Here is a 27,977-nt window from a genome sequence, read left to right as displayed (position 1 = left end):
TACTAATTAGCTTCTGCTCCTGTGAGACTCATCGATTTTGAATTTGAAGATCGTGTAAGATCAAACGAGACACAAGCAGCGTTCTTACATTAGATCAGGGTGATCAACCCTCTGGAACCACCGCCGTATCAAATTAGATTTCTTTTGTATCTCAATTGTTTATGCCAGCAAAGCTGTTTCAAGGCTACCGTTTTAACCCTATAAATGCTGTATGTACGACACATTGTTTTTTTTAATGACCCTCCACCATTAACACGATCAATACTTTTCTGAAAACTCTTTTGAATGCAATCTCCTAAAGCATCACTCAAATGAAAAATATTTCTTACTATATTATATCAATAAAATAAAGCGAGCTGGTAATGGCCATTGATCTCAGGGGGTTACATTTACATCTACACATTTTCTCATCTTATTTTTCTAAATGATTTGACTTATGCTATGCACATTAATAAAAAAAAATTGTGAAATAATAATTTTCACTCTGAAATTGTTATAATTAATTTTATAGATCGTATTTATGATTTAGGAGAAACATCTGAGATAAAACTCTTATTGTTTGTTTTGTTTACAGTCCTTTTCTTTATGTTTCTCTCTTTCCCAGCATCCCCCACACCATTGCCAATCTCTCTCGTTCTCTCTCTGCACTCGCTCAGGTGTAATACTGTCCACCTGTTATCCACAAAGCTTGGCCGAGCAGGAAACTCATGTTTTTCACAACAGATGCAAGCGCACACCAGAGACGCTGTCTTCTGAAACTCGTTATTCTGCTTTTGAAACAGATGGAATCGAGTTTGTGAAATGCTGAAAGTTACAAAGTGCTTCCTACGTGACTCAGTACACTTGCTCTTGCAATAAGGCCTTTGAAGCTGTTCTGTATTACGAATACAGATAAATGGCTTTGAAAGACATAATGCGGAGGGAAAAAAGACACTGCATTATGTATTATCGCACACCATTGCTGCACTGACCAATGATCATCCAGGATCAATAGCTGGATCTGTTTGATAATTAAATTCTGCACTGTAGCTTGGTGTCTTGGGACTTAGCTTGCTAATTTTCCCTCAGCTTCATGATTAACTTCATAATTAATTTTCTGCATGCACAACGCTCATTGTGTCTTGGCACCCACCTCCAATAGAGACTGAATAAGAGTTTGGTTTAAATAACATGTTTAATTGATGGTGCCAAATAGTAATGAATCAAGCCAAAAACTGGAATGAGTACCTCAGCAATAATTGCTACTTTCCTCTACGGATGCCATATATCTCTGCTTTTGCATTTTAGGAGTACTTATTATAGAAAGAATATACTTAAGTGATAACCGAATGTAGTGTTTTCAGACACTTAATTGCATGTTAAAGGAACAATTCTTCCAAAAATGAAACTCTGTTGAAAATGTACTCAACTTCAGGCCATCCAAATGTAGATGAGTTTGTTCCATCAGAACCAATTTGGAGAAATGTAGCATTAAATCACTTGCTAACCAATGGAAGTGAATGGGTGCCGTCAGAATGAGAGTCAGCTGGTAGAAAAACGACAATAATCCAGACAACTCCTGTGTGCAGGAGTCCCATCAAGGCCTTTTAACGTTAAAATGTATCCATAATAACGATTCTTCCAGTGAAAATGTCCATCCACTGTAGCGTACCGGCATATTTGTGCATATTTCTCTCCGGAATCAGGTGAGATGACTTACTGAAGAAGCAATATTATGGATGAAAGACTCATATTTTAGTCGAAAGCGATGATTTGAAGTAAAAAATGTCTTTAATTCATTTTATTTTTAAATATGAATGCATTAACTGATGGACTGGAGTGGTGTGGATTACTTGTGGATTATTTTGGTATTTTTATCAGCTGTTTGGAGTTTCATTCTGACGGCACCCATTCACTGCAGAGGATCCATTAGTGAGCAAGTGATGTGATGCTACATTTCTACGGATGAAGTAACAAACTCATCTAAATCTTGGATGGCCTGTGACCTCATAAACATTTTTTGGATCACATGAATGTATGAATGTTTTGGCAATCATTAATACATATTCGGGTCTTTAGTGACCCGGACCTATAAACCCAGCAGCTTCTGCAATAGCAAAAAAAATAAAACTCTCTTGATATTTTAAGAACAATGACAGAAGAATAAAATAAAGCATATTTCAATGCATTTTGAAAATTAAAAGGGTTCAACTTGAGCAGATGATTTTGACCATTGCTTTCATCGTCAGAGCACACTTCCACATACATTCAGCATCTGCCTCATATATAAATAACGTACTTACTCAGCAAAAACTGTGACTACACAATACTTCAATATGACCTCATTTTTAAGTCGAGCTTTGTTCCGAATCAATTTCCATGTGATCAAAGACAAATACCAGTCTCTGTTTGATACAGACAGGCTTCAAACTTCTCTGAAACATTATTTCTACACAAAAAGTCACAACTGCATCCCCACAAGGACAGTATAGTCTGTCATCTGTACATCTCTACAGCGTCTGACAAATCAAAGCATGTCACATCAGTCCAAAACCCGAGCCAAATCCAGAATGGAGTTCATATTTAAAGGGTTGTCCCAGTGACAAACTGCAGGCACAAGAGAGCTCATTTATCTCACACAGATGGAGGGAATTGAAAGAAATGCTGGAGTGCATCGCAGATCATTTTTTACAGCAGTCCGCCAGCCTTAGGACTTGACCTTGGAGAGTATTTCTCAAATTAAAAACAAACCAGGTTGGACTGAATTCGTTGTTGCTGCAACAGAGCGTAACAGTGACCACTCAGCGAACTTGCTTCTAGTATGATTCTCACTAATTTTCTCCATAAGGTGTTAAGAAAATTCATTAAAGAGTTTCAAGCAGTAAAGCAGCCAGCAAGCTCTGAAACATTTGATCTGAAGCAAAAGCGTTTGGAAATTATTATTATTATTATTAGTAGTATTATTATTATGGGGATGATAATGTTTTAAACAATATAATCAACATATTTTGATATTTATTATAAAATACTAGTCAATTTTATTGTCAGTCAAAAGTATATTATATATATATATATATATATATATATATATATATATATATATATATATATATATATATATATATATATATATATATATATAATGCTAATATTTAATAAAAATGTGAAAAAAAATCAAAATATTTCAATATCTAAAAATAGATTATAAAAACTATATATTTTTATTTATTTATTTTTAAAATGTATTTTGCCAAATTCATACAAGTGTAAAAAAAGATATAAGCGAACTGACATGCACATGCATGCATGATATGCATTATCTCTAGGGCCTAAAAAATATCCTTTTTCAATCTCAAAATGATGTTTTCCCATCATGAAATGATGCAGTTTTCCAGGTGCATTTCTTTTCATTGTCACCGAGCATTTGCATGTGTTGTGTAATCATGGAAATGAGCTTTGTCGGGCAAACTCATTGAGCACGATCTGGACACCTTGTGAAATTGGAAATGAGTTAGCGTTGCTTGCCTGCCACAGATTTAGAAGATAGAGTCCAAATTCAAAAATATGCCAAACCGAGGAGAGGTGCTTGTTGGGCTTTACGGCCGGAAATAGTCTAACTGAAATACATTTGTAATTATGAAAAGGTCAAAGCTGTTAAATGTGAACCATTTCTTCTGAATTGAAGCTTCTTAACGGCAACAATAAATACAAATGGACACCATTTAATTGCTTAAATGTCACTGGGCTTATTGTGCACAATCACTCATTGTGTAATATTGTTAAGATAGGCTATGTTCATATTTTTTATGCATCGCATCAGATGGCAACAAAATGATTTGAAATGTTTTTTACAAATACATTATGTTACAGGCTGGTAGGACAGCCTATCATAATATTCGGACCGAATAATCTGATTGGTCAAACATTTTATGGTCGTACGCCTTCCACAAGTCAAAAATACTTATAAATACATTTAAACCACTTAACTTAGTGATTGCTATTGTCTTTGATTTATTTTTCTAACTGTTATCCATCCGCAGCACTCTGCAGGAAGAGGAGATGTTAATTAAAGGGCTTTACTTCAACAGCGAGGGCAAGTCGAGCTCTATCTGTTTCTTCCACCTGCACATCATTCACCTTCAACACTTCCTCACAGGACTGAACTGTCCGAACGGGAATATAAGACAGACCCGACTCTCTCACGAAACCTTTTTTGTCTGTTTTACTGCAAGAATTGGGTACTACAGTAGGCTGTTTACTCGCCTTTCATTGCTGCCTGGAGACAAACGGGTGTTAATGACTCACAGGATGCTGGGTATTGAACTCGGAGAAAGGAAATTTAAATTCGTCCCCTAGCTCAGGCTGTGCATAAGTGTGTGTGTGTGTTCACAAAACCGTTACTCCTCACAAACTGCTGACAAGCAGCTGTGTTTGTGTTTGTACTGTAGAGGGTTGTCATAGAGACAACACATTATGAAAGGTGTAGAAAGCGATTAATGGGGGGGGGGGGGGTAATGCATCAAGTTACCCACATGTTGAAATAAGCCAGACAGCTTGAACATATCGTAAATGCTAATAGGTTTGTTTAAAGGTGCACTGTAATTTTCCCAATATTTTTTTTTTTTACATTAAGACGCATTAAAATAGGCCTACATTAAAAATGACACTTTTGACGATTATTTAAAAAATCACTTTTTTTTTTATGTCACACATAACTTAATTTTAAAATACGATTTGTTTGTGTATAACTTCAATCAAGAAACAATTTGTGCCTAAAAAGAACATATAACCGTGTTCATTTTTTTTTACTTGATTCTTAATATGTAAAATGTAATGAACCTTTTCTAGGCATTTTAAATGCTTTACATAGTCAGGGGGTATCTCCTCGTCCACTACCAGTGTGCAGCATCCACCTGGATGATGCGACGGCAGCCATATTGTGCCAGAACCACCCCCACACACCAGCTTACTGGTGGAGAGGAGACAGAGTGATGAACCCAATCAACATATATGGGGATTGTTAGGAGGTCATGATGGTCAGAGGCTAATGGGCGAATTTAGCTAGGATTCAGAGGTCACATCTCTACTCTTTTCGAAAGACATCCTGGGATTTTTGATGACCACATAGAGTCAGGACCAGGATATGGCTGCCGGCCATCAAACATCAATCATCTCTATTATATAGTAGGCAAAAAACAGTATAGCAAAGAGTACGTCCAAATATTCGAAAAACAGTTGGCAAAAACTACCCAGATGACTTACTACATCCGACGCGATTCTGAAGTGTGCATTGTATGGACACTTTACCCTCCCATGAGGCCACGGGAGAGGATTTGTGAATGGCAGTGAAGCAATGCAACTGACATTTTAGGTCACATGACCATATCAACATTGCGGATGTAGTAAGTCCGAATTTCATTCATACTACCCATATTCGTACTATATATAGAATATACTTTTTTTAATCATTGTAAAGTAAGTCCAAACTCAAATATAGTATACAGAATGCCATTTCGGACACATCATTTAAGTGGGTTGCCATTTCACAGTCACATGCCCAATCAATTTCAGTGGAAAAAATCTAGATTAAATGGGGTTGCTACAAAACTGATTCATTTAAGTAGGCCTATTGTATTTCACACCATTTAAAGCACAAATCTAATCAGGTCCACATTATTTTTGAAACCTTCACTGTAATTTTTTTCAGCTTCTTTAAAAAGTCACGACTCCTTTAGCCAGTCGGCCTCAAGCATTCACCCGTATCCTGGGAACCATGTGGAATGCTTCCCTGCATCAGGCCGCAACATTTAATTAACCTAATTTTGCAGTGGATGCCTTTGTCAGACAATCATGTCATCAGAATGATGTATGCCTTTGATCATTAGCAGGAATGCGAGCTTATTAAAAGGAAGGGCGTCGCATGACAGGAATATTTAAGAAAGAGCAATTAATGGGGTTGTCTTGTGTGAAAGAAAACAAGAATTTGGGGTGTTTATTTGGTTGGTTGATCCATTTCCACTGATTCAACAGTTCATTATGTCTTCCACTTGTTTTGCATCTACACTTGAATTTCACTCACGATCTGAGGTCTAGGAGAAGCGAAGGGTGTGAAATAAACAGAAAAGCGAAAAAGAGCTTTAGAGACTCATTCTTCTTTGCATCTCGAGAGTTTTTACTCCTCGGAGTGTCCTCACACTTTTAAGCCACCAACATGAAAAGTCTCCATCAGATGATGAAAGAAAACCTCCGGAACAAACACCTTTTTCTAAACTTAACATTTCAATAGAGGACACCTTTAAATCACCTCAGTTAATTTATTAATTTAAAATAATTGCTATTTAATGCTTTCTCATAGAAGTTCGGCTTTGAATTAATCTTTCGAAAACATGTCCACATCACATTTTCATGGCAGTCAAGAATAATTTGTATTCAAAAGCTGTCCTGACATTTTTTAAATCTTTTTAAAGTAAAAAACCTTCTTATGCTTTCTTTTGCTTTCAGAGTAAAACATGGTTTGGACATGTTCTTGATAGTTTTTTGCGAGATTTTCCTGTATTTTAAGATAGAAAACGTAACAACATGCTGCCATCTGACTTCAAAGAATGTGCGATGAAGATGAAAGATAAATGTTAACAGGACTCAAGGGAATGTTTGTCAGCTCGCTCGGTTTCTAGCCGTAACAAATCTTTTGACTGACTCTTGACATGATAACTGTAGACATCACAAACAATGAAATCAAGCACATCAGATTCCTCGACACCTCTGAAATACCTAAATATTTACTGCAGGGGCTCCAGCTGCTCTGGCTGTGGTTGTGCCCTTCATTTAGTTTCATTTGAGTAATTTAAAATACTTCTGTCATCTACTGCATTCAACAGTCTTCTAAATAATGATTTTTAATTATGTGAAAGTAAAGCCTGGGTTTGATTAGTTTTATAATCAAAAAAACTATATCTAAAACTAATCTAACTAATGTTTATATATATATATATATATATATATATATATATATATATATATATATATATATATATATATATTAAGCATTTGAAGTACCAACTAGAAGATACTGCATCTGGCATTTAAACTAAGATTAAAGCAATTTACTCACACGCTTGTCACTCCTGACTATTTCTAATTGCTCTTTTATAAAACACGCACGGAGTACAAGCTTCAAAAGCAACATAAAAGTATATTACAATTACTCTGTGTGATTCATACGCTATTTATAAAAACCTTCTGAAGCCATATGATAGCTTTGTGTGATAAACGCATGGAGATTTCCCTCTTTGTATTTAGGACATTATTGTGAACAGATGTTTGGCATCATTGATGTTACTTTATTGTGTAATTTCATACTGCTGTATCAATCAACTTGTTCATAAAGGATATAGCATTTGTTGTTGTGATTTGATGTGTTTGCTCTGCATTTATGTCTTTAATGACTCTAGTCATCATGCTTTTCTTCTTTCATTATGATTGTAATAAAAGTCTTTATTTTATAGTGCCCATTCGACTTTCTGCAAGCTTGTAATTAATTTAGCAATTTAAATAGTGTTAATTGATTTTCACAGTCAGCTCTATTGAAGTGCTTAGGGATGCAGAAAGATAGGTGGAGGACAAAAAAATAGACTGCAATACACATTGAAGGACAGACTCTTTAAATGCATAAAAAAGAAAAGCATAAAGAAGCAAAAAAAAATAAAAAATAAAAAAAATATTCAAATAATAAATACCGTTTTGTGGCTCTTTAACAGATTTACTAGTAATAGCACAATATAAACGTGAATGAACATCAGACGGTTGTCTTGTTTCAAACGTGGAAAGAAGTCAGTACACCGCATTTTTCAATATCATGTCAGCCGACATTTACCTATTCTCCTGTATGGTTTGTTTGTTGGATAAAATGTCAGGTTTGGCATCATGTCAGATCGGCTGTCAATCAAACTCCCAGCGCAATGTCTATCGTGACGTCACAATCATGAGAAATAGTCGCGATAAGAAATTATGTTGCAGTGGTCAGATATAAAGTAGCACTTTTAAGAAATTTGCAATAATACGAAATAGTTAATAGATGCAAGAATAGGGTGAGAACTTGGAAGTCAAAATTTACAGTTATGAAAAATAGTCGCAATAAAGAGAGAACTGACAAACGTAACATTTACAGCTGCTTTATTGAATCCATGGGAACAACATGGGACAGCATGTTTCAATTGTTTTCTTGTTAAACATATAGCTGCAAGACAATGTGTGAATTATAACTTTTCAAACAGTTACTCTCAAACACCTCGATGAGCTAGCAAAAAAAAAAAAAAAAAATTACAAATGTGCAGAGCTCTAAAACACCAGAATATTTATATATAAATACATACATTCACTTTTTCCCTACATACTGTTCCAAAAAAAAAAAAAAAAAAACACAAAATCTCGACATGTAGAGGATGACATAAAATAAATGATTATTTAAAAAAAAAAAAAAAAAAAAAGCTTTCAGAACATAAAACAAAAGAACAAAAGTCTAAAAACTAATAATTGTAGGTACAAAAAAATATAAATGTAGAACAAAAATTGTCACGGTCCTAAAATTACGCTATGATCTGTTCATTTATTCATCAGACTGCATTTGTTTCTTGACAAAAAAATGAATGACTGACTCACTATTGAAACTAAAGCAACACTGCGGTTTAACACCTAGTACATGGTGCGATATCTGGTCATACATATGCAAACTTGCAAAAGCTTGAAGAGACAAAACAGTCTGAACTTCCCATCTCATTAAGACACCATATGCTGCTCCTTCTCTCATAACCAGTCTGTAGTGTTTTGTGTTTCTAGTAAAACTAATCTGTCTTTCTGTGCAAAGCAACTGTCACAACAAATCAGTGGAATAAAATCATAAACGTGGGAGGCTTGAGCATTTGGCAATGAAATATAGAACATCCAGACCAAGACAAACATGGATAAATGTCACAAAATAGTCCTTAGTTTTCAGTAATGAACAAAGATGTAATCTGTTTTTGTTTTTTTCGGAGCAAAATAGTTAGTGTAAAACGTCAAAGTCGTCGTAAAAATTTCCTTTGTGCTATCCGATATATAAAAAATAAAGATATCACAAAGAAGAAGACTGCTGAAAACGCCTTCAGAAATCTCAAAATATATCTACACTTAAAACTGTTAAAAGTGTTTTGGCTGTATTGGCTTTCCGCATGCCCTTTTATGGACGTGGATGGGTACAGGAAGTCCTCACGGCTATTGAATTGAGGTAAACTCACAGCTGACGGTAACGTAGAAAAGTGTGTCCATTTAAAAGTTTAGCAGTCTTCTGAGGTGATGTCAAAACTTTATTGTGAGGAGGTGGAGCTAAATGGCACAGTCATCCTGAGGGGCGGAGCTAAAGGCGGAGCTTCGAAGCAAGTCAAGGCAATTGACAAGGATAATGGTGCCAGTGAGGTGCTTCCAGCGTTTGGTGATTGGATTCTTCATTCGGTCCAGGCCCATGTGCAGTTCATGGATGACATCACGATAACTGTCGCCAATCTGAGCGGCCCACGTCAACAGGAAGTCGTAGGCTGGTTTCCACATGGCCTGAAATTATAAGATAAATGGCAATTTTATTACCTGATCGAATTCATTTATTTGAACTCTTCTCTTCTATATTGAAGAGGAGGTTTTGTGTCCTCACCTCACTGTCCACCATCCCAGTTTTGTCTCTGTGTGGAGCCTCATAGGCCTCCATTTGTTGCTTGGATACGTGAGCGAGTTTTTCAGCGAGTTCCCTCCAGCGAGGAGCCACTTCCACAGCCATCGTCAGCAACACGAAGTCCATAATGAGTCGGGCCACCAAACCCTGACAATCGATCTTCAAAAGAGCCTGAGCGAGCAATAAAAAAAAAATTAGCTTAATATTCCAGAATGATAGTTATTGATTCTGTAAAAGGATTTAAAGCATCTACAAACATACAACAGTAACAAAACAGGCCAAAAACGTACATTTCTGGGACAAAAATTCTATTTTTAGGAGCTTTACACAAATCACAAAGGTGATGAAATATTGCACTGCAATTTCACTAATATTTTACGTAACAATTGACCCGAAACGTTTGCATTCTTTTAAATTATAATATTTCATGAGCAACACCATTAAAATAACTGCCATCGTTTTACTGCATAAAATGTTCATTATATCTCATAATGACACCATTAGAAGGTTTCAGTAGAACAGGTTTTAGAACATCGTCTGTAAGAATCATTTCAAATAGAGGTAAGCAGTAACCTTGAAATTTAGGAAATGTAAGGTTATTCTCTCATTTTGATCTCCACGGTAAATAATATGACACTAGGACCACATAAATTCATTGGAAAACAGCTTAAACCAGCTTAAACCAGATAAGTAAAACACACACACACACTCCTCACAGCACACACACCAGAAAGTGAGCTAACTTCCTTTAGGAGTGAAATCTGATTGACGTCAAGTTAACTGTGTTTTAAAATAAATGTCCAGATGTGGCAGGAGGACAACAATACATCCAGTCATGAAATAAGTATGGACACGATATGTAGAAAAAAAAAAGCAAGGGAATTTGTAGTCTTCTCTCTGTGGCCTCCACGGATGAGTGACTGAACCCTTCAAAGGACCCTACCGACCCGGTTTCCTGCCACACACGCAGACACAGCCATTTTTGGAGTGAAAAGGGACCCCTGGGGTCCGGTAGAATGGAGCGGTAATCCCCGCTCTCCTTCATTCTTGTTGCCGAAGAAGGGAAGAGAGGAAAGAAAAGCACAACTAGATCCATGGGAGAACTTGAGAACGTCATGAGAACATCCTCCCTGTTGGGTAAACAAAGTCAATGACTTCCTTTTCATTGCTTTATGAGACACTGTACATGTATAAGTGAAATGAGTGAGGAGGAAACTTCCAGAACAGGGGAGTATCGCTTCAAAATCATGATAAAGCTGTGAGGCGACTTCTGATTAATTCCCCAGCAGCGCTGAGGTTCTTTTGTTTAAGGAACGCATTAATATTCTTTACTGCAACTTCAGAATGCTTCTGTAAATCTAAACCTAAATGACAGGCACTTTAGTTTGAGGGGAAAAAAAGCCAAGAAAAGTGCCCCAGAAGCACTTAACGATTAAAGAAAATGGAGCATTCATACAGACATCATTATAATATATCTTTAAATATAATTGCATCTTATAAAAATTGTATATATGCAAATAGTCTTTGGTATTAATGTGGTAATGTTTCGATCTATTCTTTTTCCCCCCCTGAGCTTTCTCAGTCTTTCTTTTTTTGTGTTTAAGCATGTTTTAATTTAATGGCGGCCAATCCATGCCTGATCTTCTAGGCAAAGGTCCTCGCTGCGTTCTCGGCCAAGAGAAGACTCTTGATGAAAACACCAAAGAGGTCTGCTGAATCCTGACATTTGGGATGAGACGGCAAAATGTCACAGCCATTAGAGGAAAAAATACATTCAGCTGAACAGCCCCGGGTAATTTTCTTTCTTGCCAAATGGCTTTCTAATTTATTATTGTTGGAAGACTCGCAAGAAATGTACAGCATTGCATTTCTGCTCCAAACTAAATCTTCAGCTAACCTTGACTAATCAATGACTGATGAGTCTTTCAGATAATTACTTGCAAAGATGTAAACTCTACAACATATTGTAAACATCTCTAAACCGATTGCTTCAAATTTAAGGGCTCTATGTTTTTGATTTTCTAAAAAGAACTGATTCTTAAGAGTCATTTAATGGGAATCAAAGCACACAGGCCACACAGTACTTTGTTTTGATTCACTAAAAGTAACCAGCTCATAAGAGTCATTCGATTCATTAAATAAAAAGATTCAGCTAAACTGTAAATTCATTTATTCAGGAATCAGAATACACTGGCCACACTTTATTTTTGATTTTTTTAGGCTACAACAAAAAACTGGTTTGTTTTCATTGGTCGCATTATATGTCTTTGGTTCTCCAAAAAAAAATAACTCATAAAAGTAATTCCTTCTAGAATCAGGCTACACCACTCGTGCTTTTCGTTTTAATTTCACTGAAAACAAGAAAAAGAGTCATTCGTTTTGGAAATAAACTAGCGTGGTAGCAAACTATATATGTTTGGTTTGATTTGCTAAAAAAAAAAAAAAAATTGGATCACAAGAATCATTTGGACAAAAATAAGACTACACTGGTTGTGCTCCAGTATATGAGAGCCACTTACTTGGAAATGTGACAACATGGTTTGCTGTATGCTTTGATTCACTAAAAAGATCTGAATCAAAAGAATCATAAGTTTGGAAATCAAACAGTGGTGGCAAAATTGCTTTTGCCATACAAGTTCTGTATGAATCACTGAAAAGAATCACTTCATAAGAGTCATTTCTCCAGTTGTGTGGTTTGTTTTTATTCATAAGAATCATTTGTTCAGGAATACTAAACCAACCGTGCTGTAAAGAGCTGGACCACACAGGACAGGATTTGAACAGCTATTCCCTCCATAAATGAGTCTCGTATGGTTCTTTACTCCTAAAATGGATGGTTTAGTTATTGTTTGAATGTATCTAGTCAGCCCAGGGTCAAGAGTCTATGTCCAGTGAAAGTTTGGTGAACTGCCACTCTCTGAATGGCTTGTATTTATGCATTCACTTCCCGAGTTTTTTCATCTTTGTAAGCCTTTCCGAAAACTCTATAAACAATGGGAACAATGTTTCAGTCTACAATGTTTGTTTTAATGGCAAGCCCATAAAGAGTATCCACTAACAGAGTAGTCAGACCCAAAAGGAGTCACATGAAAGCATAACTGATTGGATGTTTTGGTATGAGGACTAAGGAAAAATGAACATGCAAATGAAATTAGAAGTCTGCTAAAGCATGAACCGCATTCTATCCGTCTTTTTGATTAAAATCTGGCTGGAAAAAAGCAGGGCTTGACAACATTGCTTCACCAGAATACCTATCCAGATTCCAGACTCACAGGAATGCAAAATCCCTACCAGAGCATTTTTGTCTCTATCCAATCGGACCAGAAAGCTTCCTCAATTACCTGGTTAATAAAGAAAAGAATGAATCGTGACGGGACGAGACCTCAGGCCTGATCAGAATTCTTGTGCCTATCCATCACAAACGAATGTTCCAGAATTAGACCACGAAACATTCCAGGGGCCAGGGGGCCACCTGTTTAGAATACAACTGCTTTAATGAGGCTAGTACGAAATCTGCTTTTTCGAATAGAGCAAATCTTGGGAAGATGACTGAATTTAGGGTGGTGTCGTTATGTAGGCAAATACCTGAGGTGAAATTCAACGTAATCAAATACAAAAAATACTTTGTAAATACAAAGAAATGAGAACAAGAAAAAAGAAAATCTATACAGTGCACAGCCTAAATGAGTACACCCCCTCTGTGTAATTCTATTTTCTTAATTATCATTAATATAATTCATGGAAAGAAAGTAAATTTAAAACCTATTAAACATATACTTAACAAAAACAACAAAATATATGCCAATATTTTTCTGTAAGATAAGTAAATTGGCCAATTTTGTTTAAATGAAGGACTGCAGAAATGAGTACACCCCGAGACTGAATTCAGAAAATGTATAATATTCAAGTACTTAGTTTGTCCTCCGAAACTTAAAGTATACTGCTCTGACCCTTCTTGGAACGGAGTGTAAAAGTTAGTGACCAATTTTCACATCTGTCCTGTTTAACTCCTGGACGACCTCCTTGCTCTGGTCTTTAATCTCGTCTCTGCATCATCTACCTGATGATAGTGATGGCTGACGCGGAACTAACGTTTCGACACAGTGTCGAGATCCCGAAGCGTAGATGTTTCGAAACACTGCTCCGAACTGTTATTCAAAACACCCATGTCACGTGACTATGGCTAAACGAAGCTTCTGCGCGTTTCATAAGTGTCTCGACCGACAGGTGGCACGCTTGCCGAGTCTGCGTTTGATTGACAGGGGCGGGAACAAACCACACAATCGCACATCTGTCTCAACTGCCACAAAGTTTAAAAGAGGAGTTAATGCACCTTCACCTCGTGGGTTTTTGTGAGAGGAGAAAGATTTTGAGATAGCGTTTACGATTTATTGACATTTATATTGCGATTTAGTTAGTTATATTTAGGTTACATTTAAGTTAAATATATTTACTGATAAACTAAAGACAGTGACAGATAGTTAGGATAGATATAGTGACACATTTATATAGGCTAAGTTAGATATTGACAGATAGCACAGTAGTTAGAGATATAGAATTTAGATAGATTCATATATATATATAGATAGATAGATTCATAGATATATAAATTTATATATAGATTCATATATTAATATATATATATATATATATATATATATAGAGAGAGAGAGAGAGAGAGAGAGAGAGAGAGAGAGAGAGAGAGAGATTCATATATATATATATATATATATATATATATATATATATATCTTTCATAAATATATAGATTCATAGATAGATATATATAGACATTAATAGAATAGATAGAAATGGAGGCTCCACAGAAGAGATGCCGTAAATCTGTGGTGTGGGAGCATTTCCATTTGGAAACCCCAAATAAAGTGAGATGTATGTATTGTGATAGGCAGCTAGCCTACTTCAACAATACATCATCCATGATGCGCCATTTGAGGAGCACTCATCCTGCCATTTTGCAGTGTGCAGAGGATGGTAACATTCCCCCTGTACCTAGGCCTGCTACTGACACTGCTGGGCCATCTAAACAAGGTATACATTGTTTGATATAATATGTACTTCATGTGACACTGTTTAGAAAGTCCATAGTTTTAAATAGACTTAGGCTTGTGTCCACCAGCCTTACAACGTAACGTCAATCTTTTCCAAAACTCCCAATCATGTTGAAAACAGCTTCACTCTGAATATGTAAATGTAACATCTCACAAACTTAGTCACTGTATTACATAGATATTTTTATAGGCTTGAAGATAACATTTTGGTTTTCCTAATTGTTGTAATTTTATATTGTATTTGATCTGTCTTTGCACACTGAGCATAAACTTTTCCAAACTTGAAAAAGCTTTTATTTTTTTTTAAATTTAGTTTTGTGAAAGTACTTTTAATCTTTTATCTTTATTTTCTTTTAAAAGGCAGACAGAGGGAATTGGATGAGGCTCTTGTAGACATGGTGGTAAAGGATTTGCAGCCCTTCACTATCGTGGTGGATGAGGGTTTCATGGCTTTTGTGAACAAACTTGATCCAAGCTATGTCCTCCCATCCCGGAAGGCACTTAAAACGATGGTAACCGAAAGGTACAACATTTCTAAGGAGAAGACAATGGAGGACCTAAAAAAGGCAGATTTTGTTAGCCTTACAGCTGACATGTGGTCCTCCATTAATATGGACGGATACCTTGGTGTTACTTGCCACTACATAACACCAGAGGCAAAGCTGGCAACTGTTGTACTGGGTGTAAGGAGGTTTTACCAAACACACACAGCCCAGCATCTCATGGAGGCTAAAGCTTTGCTAATGGCCGAGTGGGGAATAACCACCAAAGTTCAGTGTATGGTGACTGATAATGCATCCAACATGATCTTAAGTGCCCAGCTACTGAACCTTCGGCATGTCCCATGTTTTGCCCACAATTTAAATTTAATTGTAAAAAAGGCCCTAGATCAAACCCCACTCATCAATGAAATACGACAGAAAGCCAGAAAGATAGTGGGGTTATTTAGATCCAGCTGCAAAGCAAAGGACAAGCTTGTGGAGATGCAGGGCTTGATGGGCAGACAAGCTCTGAAACTGATGCAGGAGGTGGACACAAGATGGAACAGCACTTACGACATGTTGCAGCGCTTGTATGAGCAACGAGAGCCAGTGGGTGCAGCGCTATCAAATTTAAACAGTGATACTGCTCCGCTGACAAGTTTTGAGTATAACATTATACAAGATTCATTGTCACTACTGCAGCCTTTCAAACTCGCAACGACAGAGTTGTCAGAGGAACAGAGAGTGTCTGCTTCAAAGCTCATACCACTTTACAGGATGTTGCAGCACAAGCTATCGCAGAAAAAAGGCCAATCAGCACAGGAATCAACTGCACAATTAGGTAGGCCACAATGACCATACTACTGTATGTAATGTATTGGCCACAACTGTCATATTATTTTTTATCAATATAACCAATATGGTTTGCTTGTGTTTTGAACAGGCACACACCTGCAAGAAGGTCTGCACTCAAGATGTGGTGGGTACGAGTCATTCAGAGCCTTGGCTCTGGCTACACTGCTGGACCCAAGGTTCAAAAATGTGGGTTTTGGAAATCCTGCCAAAGCCCAGGAGGCTGAAAAGCAGATCACACTGGAGTGTGCTTCGCTGATGCGTTCAAACACAGCAACTCCTGGTAAGCAGTTTCACTCTTCATCTGACATTATGGAGTTATGTCATCTGAATAATTATGTGACTTATACTTCATATATGCTGTCAGTTTAGACTTAGTAACTAATTGTTGTTTTTACTTTCATTCAGAGCCACAGTCAACATCAGGCCCATCATCATCATCATCAACAACAACATCAACAACAGAAACCCAGGACAGTTTATGGGAACTTTTTGATAGTCGTATCCATGAAACCCAGACGATACACAGTGCCACAGCAGATGCCACAGTAGAAGTTAAAAAGTACCTAAAAGATGCATTTTTGCCAAGAACCCATGATCCACTAAGTTACTGGAAAGAGAGGGCTGTGATTTTTCCTCATTTGTATGTCCTTGCTAAAAAATATCTATGCATGCCAGCAACAAGTGTCCCTTGTGAGAGGATTTTTTCTAAGGCTGGAGAAATTATCAGTAAAAAAAGAAGTAGGCTAAGCCCTTCCACAGCAGAGCAATTAATATTTTTGAATAAAAATCTTTAAAAAAAAAAAAAAAAATTAGACCATTGTGGATTTATTTGTTTTATTCATTTTTCATGACCAAAATAACCTAGTTATTATTATGATATAGGATTATATAGGATATTATTATAGGATTTTAAAATATCACCACATTAACGAAAACAAAATATTTTTATTTATTTTTAAATGGCTTGTTGTCAAAGTTGTTTCAGATAACATGGGCAATTGGCCACTAGGTGTCACCGTGGAGACGGGTGTCGGTAAAGTTTCGAAGCCTCGAAACAAATACGGCACTTTGCTTCAACTGTTTCAGTGTTTCATGAAGCCTCGCTCTGCCCACCACTACCTGATGATTTCAGGAGCATTGTCACAAGTCCATTGTTTTTGAACATCGGTGCTATTTCTGCTATATTTTCACACTTAAAACAATTAGTACTCCTCTTGTACCATTGTCCTCTGTTATGCTAAAAAATAAGTCACCTGGCAGTTCTCTCCTAAGTAGTTCAACTACTGCCAGTGTTAAGTCTGAGTATGATTCAGTGGGCTATATAACACTTTTAATTGTCAGAAAATTACTTGTGTTTAAAAGCTTGGATTCGATATACTAAGCTGATGATCAAAAATAGTCTTAAATCTATATATTTAAAAATTTTATAAAAATTCTTTCATTTAGTAACTTTCAGGAAGGTGTTCTCATTTTTGCAACACAAAATTATATCATTTTGATAAGAAAATCGTATTTTGCAGGTTAAAATCGTGAATTAACAGACTCTCAGAACTTTCATTTCAATGATGGAATTATATCTCAAACGTTCAATTACCAAGTGTTCCATCATGGCATCTATTATGCCATGATAAACGAAACATAGCTGCTGGACATTACATGGTTTCCCCCATCATCAGATAGATTAGACCTGCCAAGATCCACCGCTGGCACCACAAGACACCCAGATCAGACAGCCCTGACCGAGAGCTATGAGGTAAATGTGCCTTGTTGTCTGGAGGGGTACGGTAATAAACTGACTGCAAATATCTGCTGTCGGTACTGTGCAGAGATGAAAAAAAACTGTAGGAAATGAATGACCTCTGTCGACAAAACCAGCTTGATATCAGTTGCGAGATGTTATTGATTAGGGACGGTCTTAATAGCACAGTGATGAACAGAGTTGGGTATATCGCATTACATAGAAATACGTTACTGTAATCTAATTACTTTTCGTGGTAACACAGTTAAGTAATGCGTTACATTTTAAATTTATGTTATTTGATTACAATTACTTATGTCAAAATTACGTTACATTCAAGTTACAAATGCACTGTTTAAAATTATGAACTAAAAAAAAAAATCACTGGACAATGTGAGCTAAAATGCAGATGAGTCTTACAAGATTTAGATGCAATGAAAGGTTTCATATTAAATTAATGAAAGAACTATGAGTTTAAGGTTTGATAAATTGAAAAGTAAAGTAAACTTTAAAGCAGTGATCCTCAAATCTGGCTCGTGAGATCCAGTTTCCTGCAGAGTTTAGCTCCGACTCTAATTAAACACACCTGCCTGTGATTTTCTAATGATCGTGAAGACACTGATTAGCAAACTCATGCGTGTTTGATTAGGGTTAGAGCTAAACTTCGCAGGAAAGTGGATCTCGCAAGCCAGATTTGAGGATCACTGCTTTAAAGTAACTTGAAAGTGAAGTAATTAGTAATTTGATTATGTTTTAAATGCAGTAATCAGTAATGTAATCAAATTGCAATTTTAAAAAGTAATTCGAAATTTGTAGTGGATTGCTCTTTTGTTTTTATTTTATTTCTTTATTTTTTTATTAACTGGTGATGCATTTTAGCAATAAATCCAACTGATTTCGATTAGTTTATACTGTCGTGCGGTTTGCACAAGTCAGTCTTGAAATATGGTTAAAAAAAAAAAAGGTTACTGTGATGAATGCTAATTGGACATGCTAACACATTTGATCTATAAGCTTAAGATAGTAATGCATACTCGTATTACACATTAAAAGTATGTATAGTGAGCAACTTAAGTATGCTAGTATTTTGACATTCATTTATATTAGCTAGACAACACAGAACAGATCTGAGCAGTAGCATCTAGCTAAAATAAGCCAAATTGCCTTCAAAATGTAACTAGCAAACACATTTCTAGCATGTTTTGAGTGTTAACATCTAGCTACACCTTTATTTTTCATTATTTCTTAAAAGTTCATAAATACAAATTTCAGCTAGAGTCTAATGCTCAAATCAAGAAGTGTGTGTAAATACATGTAAAACACAGCTTCAGTGTTAATATTTAAACATTCTATCATCAAGCTTTAATTTAATCTACCTTTAATATTCATTATTTCTTAACTTTGAAGTGAAGTCACAACAATTAATTTTGTTGTGCAAGGAATTGTGAGCAATTTCACCTGAAAAAGTACCCAAAGATGTACACTAACATTTTACTTAAAATACCATACCATGTGAGCGCTGTACTATCATTTAGAATACACAAATTCTAATCTTGCAAACTAATTATAAAAGATAGTATGCAAATCAGAATTCAAGTAGGTGAGAAAGAGAGTGAGAAGTCTCAGATTTCCCTTTGAAACTCTAAACAATACTGCTGAATACAGTAGCACTACAATACTTTCACTTAAAATAATGAATGTAAATGAGTCAAAGTGTTGCAGTTATGGTCAAAGAACCACAGAAAAATAATCACATTTTCGCTATGCTACCAGAGGGCAGGGAGAGGTGAAGGTCATGTTTCACACTGATTTCTAAAGGAGCATGTAATATATGTCCCACCACACCATGGCTATCCAGTAATTTTAGTACAAACTAATATAAATAAGCTATATTACAAGAAAACGCTTTGGCTATGTGATTGACTGTAGTGACATTTATACAAAAGAAGCCACACCAACCCCCCAAAAAATGTCTCACTGTTAGCTGGCGATAACCCACTGCAAATATTTAAACCAATCACATTGAAATGGCCCAGTTTAGATTGTTTTCTTTACTAGCCTGATGGTCTTGGAGTGCCCCCATGCTGTTTGTTTTTATTTTAGGAGTGTTTAGATATGGCTGAGTCAGCTGCCAAGCTCTTTCAGTCTTTGGAAGCTTCCAGAATGCCTGGCCAACCACCTAGAACGCAAGCTTTGAAAATGCACCACTTGCTGAGTAAAGGTGGCAAACTGCCATTTACGACTTGATAAAACTTGGCTTAATAGGAAAAGTCATATATTATGGACTTAGGCTAAGCACATTCGCGTGTGAGGAATGCTAACTGTAAATGAGGATACTGAGGCAGCGTACAGAATTGTTAAATCACAATACAGCCGGGTATTATCTTGGAAGACGCATAAATTGCTATGCTAAGCTTAATAGCTGGCTTGTAAGACTTAACGCTGAGCAAAATTTCTTCCATCTCATTGTCTGCACAACTCAAAATGTCACCAGGCTCAAAAGTATTGGCGGTAACTACCAAACTCAAAAAGACAAATCGCTAAATAACAGCAAGAGTGAGGCAAGGAAAGCTGGGTGTCCATTAGGGACTACAGGCTGCAGTTTCAAAATCGATTTACCGCTCACAAAAGACAACTGACTATCCTATGACGTCAGGCCTTGGGAATAATAGCCTCATCTCTACTTGATGAATGTGTCAGTACTTAAAACAATGATAGAGCTCCCTCTCAGAAAGGAGAAATGTACAGAAACACTGTGAAAGAGATGAGAACGACTGCTGAGGTGTTACGCCCTGTAACAGATGCTTACCACCCACTCAAGTCTTGAATAATTTAAATTTAACAAAAGCTCTGCCTGTTGTGGAAGGAAATATACTATGAAGATTCCAGTCAGGGATATATCACTTTAACACTGAGGTCAGGGAATAGTCAAAATCCCTATTTTGCATTTGTATTGTTTATCCAAGATAAGATGCTAAAGTTAAAGTTTTGCAAAAGATAAGACTGGAATCTTTCCTCTCTCGCTCTCTCTTTATCCAGCCTAAACATGCGATAACACATATCCTTCTCCATGCACTGACTCCTCAGATCTGCAAGCCCTGAGCTGACAGAAGTGGGGCACGAACCTGTTTACTTATGAATGGGATATCGGTCAATGCTAGTAGAAAGTGTATCTAAGGTAGAAATAGCTACACTCTCAAAACTCTCTGCTGTGATGTTCCGAGTGTTCAAGTGTTCATTCCCAATCTTGGGTTTCTGTTAATGTGTTTAACAATAATTTAACAATAATGCGATTGAGTCAAAGGAGTAGTTCACCCGAAAATCAAATCAAATGTCAACTTTTTTTCTTGTCAATGTAATAAAAGTGAAGAGCAGGGGCCTTTCATGTTGCATATGCATTATATTTTGAGTCTTCTTCAGCCACACAACAGCGAGGACCAGAGCAAAATTTAAGTTCACATTTAAGAAATCCATAAAGGTCTGGAACAACATTAACAAAAGAGGTGAGTAAAAGATGATAGAATTTTCATTTTTAGATGAACTAATACTTTAAAGACACCAAAGAGGTTATATACTGTTGGACATTGTGTAGGTTAAAAAGAGGCAGCTTAAAGATTACCAGCCCTGGACAGCATGTGCCCAGTGATAAAAAAAAACAAACTAATACAAGCGCTATCTTTCTCTCAGTCAGAATTTGCAACGAGCCAAGCAGGGTTCCGGCTGCTGTACTTGCAGGTTTCCACAGCTGTACAGATAAGAAAGGCAGCAGAGAGCCGCTAAGTGCACTCTCATCAGAATTAGCCCCAAGCATTAATAAGAGAAAATGCATACAAGCAGGACTGCATAAAAACGGGTTTAAATCAAATACTTCGCAGACAAATTTCTAATGGTTATCTATTTGGGACTAGGGCATCTACTGCATTCAAAAAGGAAACATAACTACAATAGTTTTCAAACTATGCAGCTCGGACAAACACACACAAAATCTTACCATCATCAGTTCCTTCTGAAAACATTTTTTCTCCTTAGTCTCTATGTTGAGGCAATCTTCCTTTAGTTTCTCCAGCACTGAGGCAACCCTCTCTGGTTCACTATCCAGCTCTGCTCTGCAAAAATATGTCAAAGGAAGATCCATATAGCCCAGAGCATCAGCAAATGCTCGCCAGTTTCCCAGATTTTCCATAAGTATTGTCCTCACAGAGGCGTAAATGTAGGTGAGAAACTTGCAGGGCTTCAAGATTTGTTCCATCAGCATTGTGGTTGTAAGGTCTGGCCCACTGAAATAAATAGGCTTAACCTTTCCCAAGACGAGAACATTTTTTACATGTACAAGCCCAATCTTTCCCTGATAGTATCCAATGTACCACTCTTTGGTCCATAGTTGTCCTTTGAGTTTGATCTTCTCCTCACTGAGTAAGGCGATAATATCGCCTTTTTATATTCCAGCAAGTACTGGTTCTTGGTCTGTCTGATAACTGTTTTGATCAGTTTTCCAAATTTCAAGTTGGTAATGCAACGCTCCTGAAACTGTGGGTATTTGGTGGTGATGGCCAGAGGAGACAAAATTATTTTATCAACTTCCTTTTTCTTTAGGAAGCGCCTCTGGCCGTTGTTCCGTATCCCGGTTTTAGGTGGTGGCTGTGGTGTCTGAACACAAAATTGTGCAAGGATGCAATCCTGATCATCTTTTACCTGGACACGTAACGTGAAGTCTGAAATCTCATCTGCATTACGAGACGTAATCATGTAGATAAGTCGGCTCACCTTGCCTAGTTTGATCTGAAACCCACGAACAACCCTAGCCTGATCATTTGACTTGACCTCATAATTTGACATGTTGGAGAACATGCCTATCTGCAAGTCCTGAGGTCTGCCAAGGACAAATTGGTGCTTCCCCCACAGTTGTAGGGCAACAGGAGGGGCAGATTTTGCTTGTTTCCCAACTTCACTAACTAAAAGAGTCTTGGGGGCACAGTCATGGCCAAAAAGGGCCACCACAGTTTTAAAAGATGGATGAATGTGTTTGGGCCCATAGAGACCCAATGTAACTTTCTTCATCATATGATCCCAAACAGTTGAATTGAAGGACACGTGTTGGGTCTGGACAGTAACTGCTACATACATGCAGGGCTCCAAGTTGTCCAACTGAACCTGAATTGTATCACCATAAATGTAAGCTTGTGGAACAGGAGAATAAGGACCCTCTTTGCAATCACTTCTTACACACAAAATGTCCGCCATTTGACTTTCTGTCCTAGTTGAAACTGATACCTTCATCTCTAAGGTAATGAATGACTTTATCTCCATGTTGCTCAGTTTGATTTCAACTACTGGACTGACAGTCGAGCATCTGTCATTGTTTAGCTCCAAAGGAGGATCTAGTAGAGCCTTCATAGAGATTTGCTGAGTGTCTCCCACTGCTACATGGCCCTCAGGAACATGAATACTGATATTTGTATCTGGGAGTTGGACTGCCCCTCCACAGCTGTCCAACTTGCAAACAATGTTGGTCTCTACTGGTTGTGTTTGACCCCAGCCTGGGTTTTGCCCGAGGGACTCAAGGTCATGGCAAGATCTTGCCAACTTTCTGTGATTTAGCCATGCTGTCCTAAAGTCCTCTCGGTTGTGAAACTGCTCAGGTGAGGGAGCTTTAAGCCCTGTAAAAAACCTGATGAAGGCAATGGAGGATTTGACTGAGATTGTAAGACAGATAACTCTGATAAACTGTAAGATCTCTTGCTTCGAAAAAAGGGATTGTCCTTGCGAAGCATCTGCAAGGCTTCAAAATCAGTGCTGGTGGATGTTCCATCAAATACAGTATTGCTGTACCCTTTTATGTTGCTGGTGGTGGAGATGGAGTCTGAAGGCAAGTCAAAGAAAAGTAAATCCAGGCTGTTGCATTGGTTCAGCTTCTCATTGCTGTTCTGATCAAGAATGTCATCCATGGACCCATTTAGGAATGGATTGGTTGAAGAGAGCATGGAGAACGGGTTTTTGTTGTCATAAGGCAGGGAGGGCTTCAGTGACACTCCGGTCCACTCCCCCATTAGGTCCAGCTCTTTTGCTCCCTCCTCCGAGCAGTCACCTAGATTGTCAATCATCCCACTGTCACTTAGAGATGAGTTCCTGTAGTTGATCGGCTGGACGTACGTCGAAGGTATGTATCCCATTTCTCGGTTGTTGTGGGCATACCACCATTCCCCACCAGACGTATCGAGCACATAGAGATGATCCCCTTTGGAAAACTTTAGAGTGGTAAAAACTGGATGGACAGTAATCCTTTATGGCGACCACTTCCCGAGCAGTTCCAAACGATGTTGAGGGGGCCAAACGCAAGGCACTTGGAGTAGGCACTAGAGAGATGAACATATTAGTATGAATTTCTGATTTGAAATATATATATATATGGCACAACCAAATCAAACACTCTCTTAGTTTATTTGTAGTACAATAAACTGACCTTTGACATCTATGAGACCCGCCTCAGTCACTCCCTCATCAAGGTCGATAAGAGTGCCCTCTGATTTACATCTAGGGAGAACGTTGTTGTTGGTTACTCTGATCTTGTGGGCGGCCATCTTGCATTGGTTATGCTATTTCACCATTGCTCCAAACCTGACAATGAAACACGGGCAGTTTTCCATTTTTTCTTGCTGGGAAAACAAAATGGAAAGGAACAAACTTGATTAACTTTGTGTGGCAGGAGAAACAATTGATGCAAAGAGAATAATGAGGCATGCTGCAATCAGATTATTGGATCATTAATGCAAAACTCTTCAGAGAGAATGTAGCTAGAGATTAGTGTGGCATAACTAAAGGACAAACAGGGACAAGATGTAAGCTAACTCAAAATGTATCGCATGAGATTAAGAGATCTTTAAATTTGATTACTTTTAATCTGTTTTGGAAGAGGTTGCATTGTTGTTTATATTGAAATTAACTTCTACTTTATCTCTCAGAAAATGTCTTAATGACTTCTCACTGCTAATATAAATGCTAGTATTAAATCTAAATTCACCAAATTTACTTAATGCATATCACTGGTTTTATTGTGCATTTTCTCCAAACACCACCAAAAACATTATCAGCCTTTAATCAACAAGCTGCAGACTTTTTTTAGCTAATGCCATTAATCCCTCTTTTTCCAGTTTGAATATTCAGTTATACTTGAAAAGGTAAACTGCGTTTCAGTAAAATATACTATAATTTACAAAAGCACAAAAATATATTTACAGTAGTTTTAAAGATACATAAGGCTTAATGGATCAGTGTTATTACACAGTGTTCAGAAACAAGATAATACATTTCCAGATGTGTCATTTAAAACAAAAAAAATCAATAAATATAATGTAGCTCTACCTGCTGGAAACAACAACAATGTAAAATTCTAATTTATAGACTTGATATCTGGATGAAACTGGTTCCATCAATTAAATAAAAAGGTAAAGACACAAGACTCAATTTCCATGCATGATTGCATCAACTTCTGTCTGAGACAATGAGCGCAATTAATCTGCGCTTGACGTGACACACATGCAAAACAACATTGAGATGTAAAACAAGCTATAATTAGTTGGACTAAATAATCATGAATATCAACAGACCAAGACCAATTGTTGTGTAGAAATGTAATTATCATTAGCTACTCTGAGTTGCTTACTCAGAGTAGCTAATGATAATTTAATTTCTACACAACAATTGACCATAGGATGAAATACCATGAGGGTTTCGCTGTACAGAAAAGCTGTACTTAGATGAATCCAATGCAAAGTTTTCTTGTGGATTTTTTTTGAAGGCTCTGTGGAAGTGGAAAGATTGTAAGGACCTTTAATGTCTGTTACATAAAGGTCTAATGAACTCTTCAAAAGGAGGAAAGCATCTTTTGCATGCATGTATTAAAAAATCTTTCACACAAAAGATTTAAAATGGAAGGATGCATTCCCTTTTAAATGTCTATTTCTTTTTATCTACATTTAACAGATGCTGAAGTAGGTCAACAATACCACATTTGCTTTGTTCCTTTCAGTCCAATCTTCAAAAAAACAAACAAAAAATCGACTCTGTCAGAGTTGGAGAGGTGCTTCAAGTTCTATGTTTCTTCTAACACTAGCAGCACCCAAAAATAAGGTCTCATTTTATACTCAACGACACCATTACTGGCACGGTTTGGATGTGTCGATGTTGGTATTAGGAGGCATAGGAAGAGCAATTGATGGATTAGAAACCTAGAGGTCTGACAAGGATGTAATTATGGTTTCTGATAACAGCACCTGGGGCACTCCAAAGACTGACAAAAGTGTCTCTTTCCCATAATCCCTCTGTATCCTCCTATCCTCTTTTCTTTAGTATCTTATTTCACAGACTCTCTGATAAAGTTATTTAGTCTTTGATCTGTCAACCTCACAGTCACACTCAAATTGTAAGTGTGCGTTATCATCAAACATTTTGAAGAATCACTTTTTTTGGAGATAAAAAGCCCTAGTAGTACTAAATCATCTGTTTTATTCAAGTAGCTAACTATATACTGGTCCACTTTAGCTTACTTGCTTAGCAAGATTCAAATGGTTGAAACTAAAAAACTAGTCATAAATGAAGGGTTTATGCAAATTTCTGGTAAAGTGCCCTTTACGGCAATGCTGAAAATGCATTGCATTATGAATAGTTGTATGAAAGTGCAAAATTTTGGGGCAATATCCAGTCATTTCCACAGGAATCGCATGATCTGGATTGTCATGTGAGGGTGAAAATGCCCTGGCAGATTTTGCTTATGTTGAAGTCACACTCAAATTTCTCTCATATACCAACAAATTTTGGTTTGAAAGTGACTTTAAGGGTTAGTTCAGCCAAAAATTTTCATTAAGCCATACATTACTCACCCTGAAGTCATCCTAGGTGTATAAGACTATTTTTTCTTTCAGACAAATTCAGTTGGAGTTATTTTTAAAAATTTCTTTGATATTTCAAGCTGGTGTTGCACTCTATTGGTTATAGAAAAGCTAATCGCTAATATCCAACAAATAGCTAATCCATTAAAAAAAAGCCTCACGCCGCTCCGGAGGGCGAACAAAGGCCTCCTGTAGCAAATCAATGCATTTTTGAGAGAAATATATCCATATTCAAAACTTAATAATCACTTTAATCACTTGCGCTCACAGTTGTAAATGAAGCAGTTCCGGGGGAATGACATATGAGGTCAGCTTTGCGCATCTTGAATTGGATATTTTTCTTACGAAAATGTGTAAGAAAAAAATGTCTGTACCATCTGTGTTTGTATTGAAGGTAGGCTACTTACTGTGCGGTTACTGCTGTTAATTTCAGATGGTTACGGTTATTGTTTTCAATAGCCAAAAGCCAGTTGGCTTAAATACCAAATAAACATCTTGTGCACACTTTCCTTCTTTCTTGTTTGATGCTTAAAGATAAAAAAAAAAAATCGGTATCGGTATCGGCCATGAAATATTATGATCGTGCATCCCTACCTAAAACATGCATTTTCCACAAACATGGACGGAATGACATAATGCAATGCACAGCAACAATCAATACTAAACTACAAGAACTGTTCAATAGACCTGGAATCGGAACCAAAACCCCCTATTCCCATAAAGCAACATTCCCATAACAATCAGCCAGAAAGATGTTTTAAACCATCCCTCGACAACATGAAACACTGGTAATCCACAACTCTCGGGTGTCCCAAATGAAATGAGAAGTCTTATCTCGGATGCGGCACGTAACTCACAGAAGATGAATGGAAAGCACTTCAAGCTGGAGGCCAGGGAATTTAGATGCTCTTAAGATACATTGTTAGCTCTGCGGAAACCTCATGAGTTTAAATTCAAGCACTCCTCCGTAATCATCGTTCTTCAAAAAGCTTCATACAGATAAAATGCAGTATTTGGTTGAATCGATCAATTCAAACATGGCAGCATTACCACATCCATATTCCATATAAAACCAATCCTTCCGTCTTGCGTTAAAACACCGTCGTTTCAAATAAATTATTATTATATTTCCAAAACATGGCATTGGGGGAATATTTGAGATAATGTGGCACATTATGGCATGTGGTTATAAAATGTTATTATAAGTTCCATTGATGATCTGAAGGAGTTTATATTACTTTGACAAGCTAATTGGGTGAAGAAAGTGAG

General features: G+C 37.0%; 1 protein-coding gene and 1 pseudogene across 1 annotated transcript; one reads left to right on the top strand and one right to left on the bottom strand.

Moving 5' to 3' along the window:
* Nucleotides 1-8,448: 8,448 nt before the first annotated feature.
* On the bottom strand, nt 8,449-24,496 carry LOC113064799 (SH3 domain-binding protein 4-A-like; annotated as a pseudogene).
* On the top strand, nt 14,459-16,623 carry LOC113064800 (zinc finger BED domain-containing protein 4-like). The gene is made up of 3 exons (XM_026235742.1): nt 14,459-14,728; nt 15,109-16,071; nt 16,174-16,623. Exons 1-3 carry the CDS (start codon nt 14,491-14,493, stop codon nt 16,452-16,454), a joined length of 1,482 nt encoding a protein of 493 aa, XP_026091527.1. The 5' UTR covers nt 14,459-14,490; the 3' UTR covers nt 16,455-16,623.
* Nucleotides 24,497-27,977: the final 3,481 nt, after the last annotated feature.

Source organism: Carassius auratus, chromosome 47 (genome assembly GCF_003368295.1).
Source record: "Carassius auratus strain Wakin chromosome 47, ASM336829v1, whole genome shotgun sequence".
Lineage (NCBI taxonomy): Eukaryota > Metazoa > Chordata > Actinopteri > Cypriniformes > Cyprinidae > Carassius > Carassius auratus.
The sequence above is the reverse complement of the archived record's forward strand: the minus strand, read 5'-3'. Positions and strand labels throughout refer to the sequence as shown.

Bases quoted from the DNA above. Each gene is read 5' to 3' on its own strand.
- LOC113064800 (XM_026235742.1), top strand. From the start codon at position 14,491: ATGGAGGCTCCACAGAAGAGATGCCGTAAATCTGTGGTGTGGGAGCAT. The intron at 14,729-15,108 runs GTATACATTGTT...TTCTTTTAAAAG, and splicing joins TGCTGGGCCATCTAAACAAG to GCAGACAGAGGGAATTGGAT. The intron at 16,072-16,173 runs GTAGGCCACAAT...TGTTTTGAACAG, and splicing joins GGAATCAACTGCACAATTAG to GCACACACCTGCAAGAAGGT.